Genomic DNA, 14,020 nt, shown 5'->3' on the forward strand with positions numbered 1-14,020 from the left:
CGACGCACATGAACGACCAGATATCTTTAGAGAAGGGTGGCTTTTTGTCACCTGCTTTGTTAAGCCTGAGAAGAAACAGTGTTACCAAACTTTATAGGTACTTTTAGTTATTATGGTGACGCTACAAAAATAGTTAAAGCTATAACATCACAGGAGCTTCCGAGGAGCACCCCAAGGCCACATTGGAGGCTGAGGGCGGAGCAGCAGTGCTGATCACAAACGAGTAAGTGGCTCCCTCTACTGTTCAAAAGCCTACAGACACCTTCAGCACACAGCTGCAGTGATAATGAAATACACATGCACAACAACCCATTCAGCTGAATCATCATAAATATTTCTCACTTTAATTATTAATTTAATACAGGTCCCTTTAAAAACATCTCGGTTACAAGTTTAAAACTGCTGCACCTTTGAAGTGAAAAATAAAAAGGTGGGGAAATGCACCCACCACTTGGTCACCATCACAATGCAAACAGTCACTCGTGGATTAAATTAATTTATATATTTTCATACATCTATTCAATATTTTCAGCTCATTACAGCAGTTTGTTACAACTTGCTATGACGGATGCTACCAGCTATGCTATTAAAAACAGACTGCAGGTGAAAAATGGGGAGAAGCTGAGTTGGCCCTACTGCAGCAAATCTATATAAATCACACTTAAAATTACAATTCTTTAAAAACATCACAAAGTGGTCAAATATTTTAAATACTACTGTGTTAAAAATGTAGAGATAAAACCTTGCTTTACAATTTTAAAAATGTACCATGGTACAAGTAATTCTACTGGAAATACACAAAGATATACAACATATACCTACTTTTGCAACAACAAAAAATACTTAAGATTAAACTTAGATCACATCAACAAACTTTTACACAACAAAGAATCAGTAACGTGGAGAATAAAATCTGGCTGCAGTGAGAAATTAAGATCACATCCTGACGTGAATCACGAATCCCTGCCACACGTCAATCAAATCAACAAGCTGAGATCTACAACGAGAAATATAATCAACTGTCAGTGAACTTGTTTCAGTGATGACTTGCAAACATACATTCAAAATTTAAATGCCTTTCCTGTGACTAGTTTCTAAATGTGTCCCCTGAATTTTCACTAATGTCTTACCTAAAGACTTGGTGTACTTCCTGTGCATCTGGACTGACTGGTATCCCTCAGAGTGTCGCAAACCTCGACACATACATCCTCAGTGTTCGTTGCATCATCGCTGGTAGCCTTACGAGGGCACAGAGAACACCACAGCAAATAATGTGCTGTTCTGCTACACTGTGACACATTCTCTAGTAAGTATACCAAAATATCTAGGAATCAATTATAATATATATATATATATATATATATATATATATATATATATATATATATCATAACACATTCATTCATTACTGCTTATCCTATTAGGGGTCGTGTGCGGGCTGGAGCCTATTCCAGCTGACACTGGGCCAGAGGCGCGGTACACCCTAGACAGGTCACCATACTATCACACGGCTAACACAGAGAGACATACAACCACTCACATTCACACCTATGGCCAAGTCACCAATTAACCTGCATGTCTTTGGACTGTGGGAGGAAGCCGGAGTACCTGGAGAAAACCCCACACTGACACAGGGAGAACATGCAAACTCGGCACAGAAGGGCTCCTCCACCCTAGGGTTCAAACCAGGAACCCTCTTGCTGTGAGGTGACAATGCTAACCACTGCACCACCGTGCCTATTATAAAATATATTGATGAAAAATATAGAGAAAAGAATGTCTATGCTACAACAGGGAACAACACACCACTCAGACCTCACTCTTCAGAAAAAATAAAGCTAAATGCCTTCAGAAGATCTGCAATGTAGAGGCTTACCTCATTTATCGCATCTTCAGGCATCTGCTCTGGTACTGAAACCACAGACTCCTCCTCCTGTTTGTATGTCATCAAATCAACATTGCCCGCCACAGCTGTTATGATGGGCCAAGGACTTAAAGGTTCATCTTTCACAGTGCTGGCAGAGCTGTCATGCAGCATGGTGCTAGAGGTGTTGGAGGACGGCACTATTGCAGCGCCTGGCTTCACGGGGGTCACAGCTCCAACCAGGCTGTTACTGGGCAGGGTCTGCATCACCTCATCTGCAATCTGGAAAACTGCGTCCAAGTTAATGTCACATTTTTTCTCATCCTGGTGTTGCTTTGAGTCCTGGTTGTTGTCCCCATGACACATCACATTGCAAGGATAGCTAGCCTAAAACAGTGAAATAAAAAGATATGCTTTAGACAAAGTCCCTGTTTAAAACACTCATCTTTAGAGCTGCAGCGATTAATATTTTAAGCGGTTCGTTTTCAACTATTAAATCAACAAATGTGATAATCGATTAATTAGTTTGAGTAATTTTCTATTAAAAAAACAACTTTAAAATCTGATCTGACATTTTAAAGACCAAATAACTAATCAATTAATTAAAATACTAAGCTACAGTGAAAATAATTATTAGTTGCAGCCCTCCTCTTTTTTCTTGACCAATCACAGATTCATCATTGATTATGTAACACAAAGTCATCACATTCCTATTTACTTACCTGGTAATAACTGTGGGGAGAGAACAGCCCTGTCTGAAGCCCACTTCCTGCCATGGGTGATGCCAAAAGGCTCGGATGGTAAGACTGGCAAACTTCCAAAAGGGCAAAAGAAAATATTTTAGATTATGAAATGCATGGTTCGGAGTTGAAACCTACATTCTTTCACTGAGAATTAATAAAGACTATTTATTCAACACAGATTACTACATTTTGGTATATTACAAGTACGTTATAGCTAAAGTGTTTTTACTACTCATGCACAATGTGGGTAAAATTATGTATGTCAACTGTCATACTCACATGGGGAACAGAAGCCAGGCTGATGACCAGTATAAGTGGTGAAATTTGGATTTGCATGGTATGGACGGCCCAGTAAACTCTGCTGAAAGTGCACAGCACTGGGGCTTGAGGGTCCTGCAGTGGAGCGGTGGCTTAAAGACGCTAGCATCCCTTTGTCTGTCGCAAAGACAGAAGGCCCAAAAGCTGCACCAAGACCCTTTGTCGGGAACTGTGGTGGGATTGGGGTTCCATTGTACGCTGTCATGACCTGAGCTTTATTTGGATGGTAACGAGGAGTTGACTCCTGATGTTTGGGGCTAAGCAGTGAAGAACTGCCTGCAGAAACAGAGAAAAAGCAGACCATGACAACAACCTGTTAGACAGCTGTTATTGAAATGTAAAGAACTGGATCGTGGAAATAAAATTGCAATTAGAAGTTTGGTTCAGATGAAAAGGGGCAAAGCATTTAGAATTCATAATGACCTTTACAGGTTTGTGGACTCTTTATGGTCCTTGAAAAGTTTAAAGAGGTAGTGCATCTACATTCCCATGGTCCTATGTTCCTCAGCTTCACACACTTTTAAAGGTCCAGTGTGTAAGATTTTGGTGAGGACTGCAGATAGCACCATCTGAAACTCCTCCAGGTTAGAATTCCTCCAGTGTTCACTGCTCAGGAGGTTTTTACTGGGAGCTGAGTTATCCGCAGACGTTTCCTGGTCCCCAAAACAAACGGGCCAGGTGGCTCACACCATTTTGAAAAATAGAAATTATCCCTTTTCCCTAGCCAAAATTTATTGTAAATTTGAAGTGTTATTTAGCCCTTTTTCTGACAAGATAGCTTAACATGGTTGGTACCTGTGGGTGCATTAGGTCCTCTAGTTTAATATGATACCCGTGTCTTCACTATAGTTTTAAAACTGAGAATGCCACAGCAGATGTCATTAGCTAAAAATTAGTCTCTCACTTCTCACCATCAGCTTCGCCCGTCATACCTGGGGATTCCTCACATGTTTTTTTGCCAGATATTTGGCCATCGCCTCTCTTTTCCTTTCATTTTCTTGTTCTCTCTGTACCCTGGCTTTTCCTTTAGTAGTCCCTGATATTTACTGAGGCAATCTGACTTAAGTCAGGCTGCAGTCCGCCTCACATTTACATCACCAGCACTTGTGAGTTCTGCGCATCACTCATCCGGCCATTTCACAATAGCTGTGGGAGGTAGGAGTATCAGATGGCACGCTGACTTGTGTTTTAATGTTGAAAGTACATTTCCGTATAATGTAAATACATACTTGTGTTGTCATTGATATAAGTCAGTGAGTAAATTGTACTTAATCCCATTTAAGGGTCAACCATAGACCTTTACATGGGCCACTTGGGTCATCTGTACCCTTTTACCTCCTGATGAGGGGCCTGCTCACTTTTCATGTATGAGAACTTCAGATCGAGATGTTCAGGAGCCAAATTATCTGCAGAGGTCTCTCCCTCTCCAAAATAGACAGACCAGGTGATAAACCGCTAAAAACACTTTCACGTTAAAAATCAGTGTTTCTCTGACACTCGCCACAGAGGGGCTGCCAACTAAAGTGGCCAACGTGAACATGTGAATGGCCCTATCTGGAGCCAGTGTCTGGTTTGTCCATTCTGGGCTACTGTAGAAACATTTCATTTCAGGGACCTGCTCCCTATGTAAATATAAATGACTCATTCTAAGGTAAAGAAAACACAATGATTCTTATTTTCAGATGATTATCCCCCCTCAAGAAAACATACTTATTATATTATATTATATTCCATTCCTGCTAATATATCGCCCTAAATCCTACACACTGGACCTTTAATATGACACATTAACAAGACCCTCCAATTGGTTTTATGCTCTCAGTAATGTATATTTCCCTGGGTCAACATGTTGAAACCATGGGACCCTGTAAACATTGGGATGACCCATTCTAACCTTTTAAAGGTTTAAGAAGTAGTTTTATTTTACAGTATTATTCACTATAGCACTATAGGGAAACTTGTGTGACCAATACAGTGGGTTTCTGCTATCCACAGCTACCTCCACACTCAAAGTCATGCAGTGACACTTACCTCGTTTCCTCTTTTGATCTTGCCCTTCATCACCGGAGCTGTATCGCGGGGGTCGGCTCGCCGGCTGCCTCGGCACGACCACACCCGCTTGCACCTTGGCCTTGTAGTCGGCAGTGAGTCTCCTCAGGCTTGCAACAAGTTCAGGGCGGTCTCGCTTGAAGTTTGGGTTGTAAAAATGATGAAACAGTGAATGGCCCCCGGCGCCTGTATCAGCTGCTTCCGCTTTCCTGAAGCCGTACAGATTGAGCTGGCGGACAAAGCTGGAGAAGTTGGTCGTCTTGAAAGCGTCGGCGCTGTCCGAGGAGACGGTGGACGGACACAGGACCTGTCTCTCGAAGAGATCCTGATCAATGACGACCAATTGTCCGTATTTGTCCCAGAAGATGGCTTCATTCAGCGGGTTGTTCACCAAACGCCAGAGTTTGGCAGGGAAGTTACTGGGGTTGACGCAACTAGGGAGTAAACTTCCACCAATATCCATGTTTTTATCTGTAAAGTTAGAAGTAAAAACTGAGGTAAAGCTGGTGAACACAGCGCGCCCCCTCATCTTAATATCACACCAACCGTCATCAGTTAGTAAGCTAATGCTAATCCACCTTTAGCACCAGTTAGAACTAAGATAGACTGCACTTATACCAATAAACTTAGTTACAAAATGTAACAAATTGAAAACTCATGCGAAGTTAACCCAATATAACGCAGGGATAGTGTTAGCTTCCAAAAAAATACTGTAAATTGTTAGTTGTGCCCAAGACACAAAAGCTGAAAATGCTAACGCTAACTTCTAACGTTACGTTAGCTAGCATTAGCTTGTTAGGCTAACGTTGACATTAGCTCACCAGTTAGCTGCTGTATTTGAAGCTATTTTGAGTTAAGTAAAGTAGTCTGCGCTAAAGTTGCATAAAATTATTTCGATATAATGCTAGCTTTGCATATTTTTTGAGTCATTCTACACGCGGAAGAAAGAAGGTATCTGAAGTCTTACCTGGATCATCAAAGATGTCTCTCTGCTGTTCTCAGAGCCGTTGGAGCTGTTGGAGTTTCTAAACGTTTCATCTGATACCAACTGTCAGGACTCTGTAACGGCCTTCTGCTAGAGAGGACACTTTATGGCCTTCTGCAGCAGGTTTGTGTGTCTTTATTTTATTCTATTTTTTGTTTAATTTTTAACGGCAAGGAATTGCTTTCCAAATATTGCTGTAATAACTCTCAATGACGTGTGTGTCTCTTAGGACAAATCTGTGGTGGGAAAACTATTCAAGTCCACTGCTACAATTTAGCCATTTCATGCATGAATTATTACTTTGTCAGTGTTTTTATTTGTCTTTAGGCATGAAAAAAATGTTTATTTAAACATGCAGTTTGGAAGAAGTTTTTCACATTTCCACTCAGATGGACAGCATCCATGTAAATTTTGACTGAAAAATATAAACCAATGAGAAAATTGATATATATCATGTGAGACTACAAAAATATATTTTAAATGCTGTAAACCCTTTGAAACCTGAGCACGTTGGCTTGGTGTCTTTCAAAAAATATGGGAAGAAGTTAATGAACAACAAAAGAAGAAATAACCCCCCAAAAACCCGACAAGATATAAGTAAAAAGATAACATTTTAAACGAGAATATTATTTAAAAAACAAAAAATGAAACTTTAAAACAAACAAGGAAATAATCTGCTGGAAAAGTGAAAAAAATCGAATAATTCTGTAACAAAATTTAAACATAAAATAATGATAATTATAAATATATTTATTCCCTAGCCTTTTAAAAATAATTTTCTAAATCTAGTTATTTTTTGCAATTTGTGGAACATTTCTTACTAAGTTGCTCACTGCCTTTTTTACCCATGTTTTTGAAAGAAATTGCACCAATTTGCTCAGGGTTAAAGGCTTTAATACTGAGGCGTCTGAAAGCAGCATAAGAAAAGTAATGTTGCTCCAGGCCTCAAAAGGTTAAACTAGCGTGTTCACATATTTTAAAGGAGCTATATGTAAGAAATCTAAAGCAAATAGTCGTAAAATCATCCTAATATGTCACAGAGACTAAGGAATAATGTTCATATAACATACTGATCTCACCGACAACAACAGTACCACCAGAATATGTGCATCTAAAAAAATGTTTTGCAGTCTGCAAATCGTGTTTACATTTTCAATTTGTGTTTTGGCCTGTTGCGCCACCCACCGCCGTCTACCAGTCACACAGTCAGTAGAGTCTCAGCATCAGTTACAGTTACGACTGAGCTACAGCAGCATTAGCAGTGTCCCAGTACACAGCATTGCCACGGCAGCCGCCCGTGGGCAAACAAATCAGTCTCCAGCGTGCCCTTGTCCAGCAGCCTCGAATCTGTAGGGCAGGGGGGCGGACACGACTCACGGCAGTATTTTGAATTTCAGTGCAGTAACCGTTTTGGCCACATTCTTACATACAGCGCCTTTAAGATAATCTAATACTGTGTATTGCAATGCAAAAACGTTTAAACTTGTGTCTGACTCCTCAGCTTCGCCACTCTTTTTTGTTTACTCCTCCCTCTGGCGCCTCCCTTCCACATCCAGCTCATTCCTAAAGGCTATATAACTTTTGAGCATGAACATTTTCTAAAATATATATATATATATATATATTTACAAATATTGTTCCTGTTACAAAAACTGTAAAATACATTCTAGTATCAGAAATCCATTGATTTACAACCAAAAAAGTCTTTTAATTTCTCCAAGCCATTTGGGATCAGTAGGACCCAATAAGTATAAAAAACTAACCATTATCAATGATAATTAACTCCTAATGTCCTAAAACGCAACAGTAATTAAGTCCCAAAGTCCTCAAACAGGACAACAATAATGTCCCAATGTGTAGTGTAACAACTTGTTACTTTTGCTAAAATTGGTTAAATTCGTTGCCATATTAAAATCACAAACATTATTAATCATAAATAAACAAGTTCTGCACGTTGTCCACTTTTGTGTCAGCTGCAGGCCAATACAGCAGAGAAGGCTGCCATATTGTTATTACAGGGATTAGTGTATTGTGCTCTTACTACCGCTAGATGGAATAATATGTGTCCACGAGTGAGGACAACAGGTCTGAGTTATGTAGACTTAAGTCTAAGGTCAAGTAAACCCAGAATGTGATGTCCTTTTACGAGTACAAAGGGCCTCAGGAGGGTATAGTTTTATTTGTAGTTGAAATACACCCGTGATGCATGATGTCCATTTTAGTGGACAGATGAATAATTTGCCAATATAATTGGAAATTTTAACAACTGCTCCTTAGGTGTTACTCTGTGTTACCAAATGTAATTTACCCAAAGGGTCTCCTATGATAAAAGGAATGGCAAGATATTCTTGAGCTGCACATTTCTTGCACACCATTGGCTGTCTTGGTTTTGAGATTTGTATTGCACTAACAACACCTGGCCAGTGGGTGGCAATGTATGGCATGACGCACGTGGGTCCAATGTAGTGTCATAAATGCAAATACAGCATCAGAACCTATGTATAACACAAATATGTAACATAGCCCAAGAAAAAATGTTTTGATGTACATGTATGACCATATCAGGATCAGGAGTGTACACATGTAAGGAATTTATTTGTTTGTTTTTCATTGCTCTCATGTACATACATAGAAATAGACATAGCAAGGACAACAAAACTGAACGTATAAAGGTAAGGAATGGACACAAGCTTGTGGAAAAATGGCGTAGGCCTTTAAATAAATACATATTTATATAAATAAATAATTAAAAAAGAACCAATGACTATCAATACGTATAAAATATAAGGTCTGTGTACTAGTCATAAAATAACAATCATGGTTTACTCAAGACAAGTTTCTTGACAAAGCGAAATAGATATACAATTTTTATATATACAAAGTGAATAAATAAATGCAAGTATAATCCCTATGACTGAAATAATTGTTTTATATGACGGAGATTTGAACATTTTTGTTCAGGCGTATAACAAGGACCCCTGTGCGCTGGTCCTTTCACTGGGTCCTCACAGCCAGAGACGTCATTTTCCAGCGACTGGAACATTCAAAATATTTAGCAGCTTGGTATTTCAGTATTAACATTGGTATTTTTGTCGGAGTTTAACACAATGGCGTTGGAAACGGTCCCTAAAGACCTCCGCCATCTTCGGGCTTGTCTTCTTTGTTCTCTTGTGAAGGTAAACTGCGACACAGCGAGGAAGAAACGCTCAGTTAGCTTCTATGCTAACATTTAGCATCGTTACTGCGCTGTGTTTCTTGTGTTGTGTCTTAAAAAAAAAGCTTAAAAACGTTTAAGTAACGCTTCCATACCGGTGCTTATTTACCGTATAACACTTAAAGACCGAGTGAACCCCGCTGTACTTGTTTATAATGAGGCATTTGATCAGTTTGGTCGTCTTCTAACAAGCCCCGTTTGCTTGGCTAAACTCAAAATGCTAACACACATTTGACGAGCTAACCCTTGTTAGAAAGGTTAAAAGTGGCTTACTTTACATTTCCGTATTCATTCTTCTTTACTCTTCGTCTCCTCTCTTTCAGACCATTGACCAGTTTGAATACGACGGATGTGACAACTGTGAGTCGTACCTTCAGATGAAAGGAAACCGAGAGATGGTTTATGAATGCACAAGTTCCTCATTTGACGGGTAAGCATTGATTATTTTAAAAACCTGTCACAGGTAACTTTCATATCTGTTGAACTGCCTTCTTAATGTTTACCAATGTCTGTGTGTCCACAGAGTGATAGCTATGATGAGCCCTGAGGACAGCTGGGTGGCTAAATGGCAGAGGATAGGTAAGTTTCAATGTATGTCTGTGTTAAAGGAACAGTGTGTAAGATTTTGGGAGATCTAGTGGCAGGCACGGCAGGCTTCTAGCAGTGAGGACTGCATATTGAAATCAGCTGAAACTTGTCTTATTTAGAGTTCTTTCAGTGTACATTGTTCAGGAGGTTTTTTACTGGGAGCTGGATTATCCGCAGAGGTCTCTCCCTCTCCAGAACAAACGGATAAGGTGATTAAAAGTGATTAAAACACAGAATGAAGCAGTTCCATTTGAAGAAAATCAGTGTCTCTGACGCTGTTTGGTTTGTTGCAGATGGCCCGCGGGCCTCGCACCATGTGTGCTCATGTTTCAACCCTGATAACTTAAACTCTAGGGGTCTCATTTATAGACATTGCGTATGCTCAAAACAACCCACCCTCCACTCACTCTAGGCGAGTATTAGGGTTGGGTACCGTTCATAATTGAACCAATTCGGTACCGGTACCAAACGGTACCTTATTTCGGTACTCTTTAAAGTCTGAACTTCTCAGTTTCAACATTTTATTGAGACCATTTAGGAACAGTGCTACACGTTAACTTTTTTCTGCACATTTTTTTGGTCGCCATTTTGGCTGAGTCTGAGGTGCGAGTCATGCGCTCTTGCTCCGCCTCCACCTCAGTTACCGAAATTTGGCACCGATTCATTTTAAGTGAATCGGTACATGGAAGTACCGACGTGAATCAGTACCAAGTATAAAAAGTACAGAGTTTCGGTACCCAACCCTAGCAAGTATGACATTGAGTACGTTGAGAACTTCACATACTTTGGCAATAAAATCTTGAGTACAGGAGATGTGGAGAAAGACGAACAAGATTTGGCAAAGGTGCAGGAGTGTTTCAACGGCTCCGCAACATATGATCGTCCAAAGCTGTCACTACCGCCATCAAGCTACGCCTGTATGTGTCAGTGATCATTCCAACATGGATGTCTTCCACTGACGATGCCTCAGAACCCTCTTGAGGATCTCATGGCGAGACCACATCACCAACGATGAGGTGATGAGAAGGGTAGGGGTCTCTGACAGGAGAAGAAGAATGGCTGGACATGTACTCCGACTGCCAAGAGAGAGACCAGCAAGTGTGGCAATGGACTGGGTGCTTGAGGGCGGCAAGAGGAAGAGAGGGAGGCCAAAGAAGACTTGGACACAGACGTTCAAGGATGACCTAAGCGAGATGGGTGTCAGCTGGCATGATGCAAGGAGGGTCGCCAGGGACCGGAGCAAGTTGAAGGGACTCGTTGCCCGATGTTCCAGTAGGAACGGGAGGATCTAAGTCTAAGTATGCTCAAAACAAGGCCTAAAAGAGGTGTACGCCACTTCCCATGTAAAAGTTGTGATCTAAAAAAAACCAACCAGACTTGGTGGGAGAAACTTTGACACATGCTTACAAACATTTTTGGGAAATTTGCGATGCAGATTGGTGAGGTGGAAGCCTGACTGTTCTCCATACATTTTTAGTACGTACGCTACGTGCTGTTTTCCAAACGAGACCCCTCATGTCCAGGAAGTTTTTACTGGGGGCTGAACTATCCTCAGAGGTCTCCTCTTCTTCAGAACAAATGAAGTAGATGGGGTAAAAACACTGAATGAAGCCGTTTCATGTTAAACAAAAAAAATTTCTTTGTCTGACGCTGCATGCGTGGAGGGGCTGTTTACTATGGTGGCCAGTGATTGGTTTATCTGCTCAGTGCTACTGTAGAAACATCGCGATGCAACATGGTGATCTCAGTGGACGGGGACCTGCTCCCTATGTAGATATAAACGGCTCATTCTAAGCTAATAAAAACACACATTCTCATTTTAAGTTATTATACACTAAAGGAAACATACTTATTATATTATACTCCATTTCTGCCAATGTATCCCCCTATATCCTAAACACTGGAACTTTAAAAGCTACATTAATGTAGTTTTGAGCATGAGGGAGCAGTGGAGGTTTAAACAAGCTAAGAGACAGACAGGGACCCCGCGGATAACTCTGTGTGGGTTTATTACTTAGTATGATGTCAATAAGGAGCCGATGTACTTTACACGTAGTAATTAGTCAACATAAATGCTCTTGACAACAATCTTTATCACATCCTTGTGCAAACACTTTTTAAAATACTGGTTCATGTCATTTTCAGTTTGAATAACTTTGTGAATAATAACATTTGTGTATATTTTCTTGTCCTCCAGGCAACTTCAAGCCTGGTGTATACGCAGTGTCAGTGACCGGCAGATTACCTCCAGGTACCACTTTTCTAACTGCACTGCTTCAATATGTCGCAAATCACACGCACTTAAAAACCTTGTGTTTGGCTTTGTCTAGTCTGGGATTCCTTTCTTATTAGTTAAATGGGTTGTTTTTTTTAAAAAAAAAAAAAAGGGGACAGTAAAAATGATTAAATACACATGGTTAAAAAAAAAAAAAAAAAGCTAGAATTAGCCAAGTGGCTATTTTTCATCTGTAGTTTCGCATCGTCTCTCCTGCTGTTTATGTTACTAACCATTTTCTGTTTTTCAATGAAGGTGTGGTGAGAGAGCTGAAAAGCAGAGGAGTGATCTACAAATCCAGAGACACAGCAGTGAAGACATGAGCCTTACTGCTTCCAGCGGTCTGATTCACCACTGCAGAGCGGTGAACTCCAGGAACAAGAAACACCAGTGGGACTAAATTTGATCGTGTCTGTGATGTCTTACGGAGCTGCCCTTCAACTGTTCAATTTCTGTTTGTTGTCATGATTAGAGATATTTGCATGAGTGCTTATAGGGAAGAGGAACTGTGGGTATTTTTTATTTCTTTGAATGATTGAGAAAATAAAGGTCTGTTTTTATAGGAAGTCTCACCCAGTCTTCTTTTTCTAAGCAAGCACTCGCAGTGAGTCTCAAAGCAGTGCTAAAGATGATACAGTTGGTATCAGAGAATGACCCTTAAAGTAGCTCCCTCTATTCCCAGAAAGAACTAACAAACAAAACAAGCCTGTCGAGAGTCCATAGTGTACAAATCACGTGCACATTAATCAAACTAATTTCCACAGTACAACAGATTAGTGTATGGAGAGAGATCAGTCAGCTCTTGGAAAAGAAGCACAGTGAGACAAATCAAATTTTTCTGATTATAAGTGTTACAGGTAAGTATAAAGGTTAGTATACAAGGTCCAGTGCAGAGGTAGGCTTTATGTAGGAATATGGTTATTAGAGTGAGTCAGGTTAATCTATATTTTACCAACAGGTGTGTGCAAGTATAAAGTTAAAAGATTTGTAACATCAGAAACATGGACTTTCACACAGAAGAGCCTGACTCATTTTGAGAAAGAAATAAAATGTTTTTATATAATTTTATAAATAAAATTGTCAATTAAATCTTCACAATTTCAAAATTAAGATGAATGACTCAAGGCTTAATATTTATATTATTGATTATAAGACATTTTAAGAGTTTTAAGGGACCTGCAGACACCCTGTGCTACTTAGCGAAAGCTAGCAACTCTATAGCACTTTTCATACAAACATGCAGCCCAAAGTTCTTCACATAAAAACAAAAAAATAAAAGGAATAAAAAATAAAATTTTGCAAGAAATAAAAATTACATAAAACATGTTAAAAATGAATAAAAGTCAAATGAATAAAATAAACATCAGGGATAATAATAATGCAAAAATCTCATGTTTTTCACATAGAAACAAAAAATAAAAAGAATTTGAAAAAAAATGCAAAAAACAAAACAAAATGTAAAAAGTCAAACAAATAAAATGTAAAAAAAAAAAAAAAAAGTCAAACGAATAAAACAAACATCAGAAATAAAATGTAATGTAAAAATATCGTGATTACATGCAACCCAAAGTTCTTCACACTGAAAAACAATAAAAAAAATTGCAAGAATAAAAATGACAAAAAATAAAACGATAAAATGCAAAAAAAGGTCAAGTAAATAAAATAAAATGAACACCAGGGATAAAAAATAATGTAAAATTCTCATGATTAAAATTTAAAACCTACAACCCAAAGTTCTTCATATTGAAACAAAAAATAGAAATTAAAAAATGAACATTTTTTGCAAAAATAAAAATGACAAAAACTAAAACAATATTTTAAAAAAAAAAAAAAAAAAAAGTCAAATGAATAAAATTAAATCAACACCAGGGATAAAAATAATGTAGAAACCCACTATTAAAACATAAAACTAAGGCTACAATATTACTTAAAGCAAGACTGTGACTATGGTCAACATTTCCTGCTAAACATCAGCATGATCATT

The 14,020-nt window shown here is 39.0% G+C and overlaps 2 protein-coding genes across 2 annotated transcripts; one reads left to right on the plus strand and one right to left on the minus strand.

Moving 5' to 3' along the window:
• Positions 1-370: 370 nt before the first annotated feature.
• On the minus strand, positions 371-6,091 carry hsf5 (heat shock transcription factor family member 5). Its single transcript, XM_049592144.1, has 7 exons — positions 5,942-6,091; positions 4,957-5,445; positions 2,887-3,201; positions 2,587-2,678; positions 1,877-2,251; positions 1,131-1,238; positions 371-997 (listed from the first exon to the last, which is right to left on the minus strand). The coding sequence occupies exons 2-6, from the start codon at positions 5,435-5,437 to the stop codon at positions 1,131-1,133; spliced, it is 1,371 nt and encodes a 456-aa protein (XP_049448101.1). The 5' UTR covers positions 5,438-5,445; positions 5,942-6,091; the 3' UTR covers positions 371-997.
• A 2,880-nt stretch (positions 6,092-8,971) lies between these two features.
• On the plus strand, positions 8,972-12,598 carry supt4h1 (SPT4 homolog, DSIF elongation factor subunit). Its single transcript, XM_049592148.1, has 5 exons — positions 8,972-9,135; positions 9,497-9,603; positions 9,697-9,752; positions 11,959-12,012; positions 12,292-12,598. Exons 1-5 carry the CDS (start codon positions 9,067-9,069, stop codon positions 12,357-12,359), a joined length of 354 nt encoding a protein of 117 aa, XP_049448105.1. The 5' UTR covers positions 8,972-9,066; the 3' UTR covers positions 12,360-12,598.
• Positions 12,599-14,020: the final 1,422 nt, after the last annotated feature.

The sequence above is a fragment of the Epinephelus fuscoguttatus genome, linkage group LG12 (genome assembly GCF_011397635.1).
Source record: "Epinephelus fuscoguttatus linkage group LG12, E.fuscoguttatus.final_Chr_v1".
Classification (NCBI taxonomy): Eukaryota; Metazoa; Chordata; class Actinopteri; order Perciformes; family Serranidae; genus Epinephelus; species Epinephelus fuscoguttatus.

What these genes read in the sequence shown, in the direction of transcription:
- hsf5 (XM_049592144.1), bottom strand. Translation starts at nt 5,437, where the DNA reads ATGGATATTGGTGGAAGTTTACTCCCTAGTTGCGTCAACCCCAGTAAC. An exon ending in GCCTGGCTTCTGTTCCCCAT is followed by an intron (nt 2,679 to 2,886) that starts GTGAGTATGACA and finishes CCCTTTTGGAAG; the next exon opens with TTTGCCAGTCTTACCATCCG. An exon ending in CTCCCCACAGTTATTACCAG is followed by an intron (nt 2,252 to 2,586) that starts GTAAGTAAATAG and finishes TCACTGTTTTAG; the next exon opens with GCTAGCTATCCTTGCAATGT.
- supt4h1 (XM_049592148.1), top strand. Translation starts at nt 9,067, where the DNA reads ATGGCGTTGGAAACGGTCCCTAAAGACCTCCGCCATCTTCGGGCTTGT. An exon ending in ACAAGTTCCTCATTTGACGG is followed by an intron (nt 9,604 to 9,696) that starts GTAAGCATTGAT and finishes GTGTGTCCACAG; the next exon opens with AGTGATAGCTATGATGAGCC. An exon ending in GACCGGCAGATTACCTCCAG is followed by an intron (nt 12,013 to 12,291) that starts GTACCACTTTTC and finishes TTTTCAATGAAG; the next exon opens with GTGTGGTGAGAGAGCTGAAA.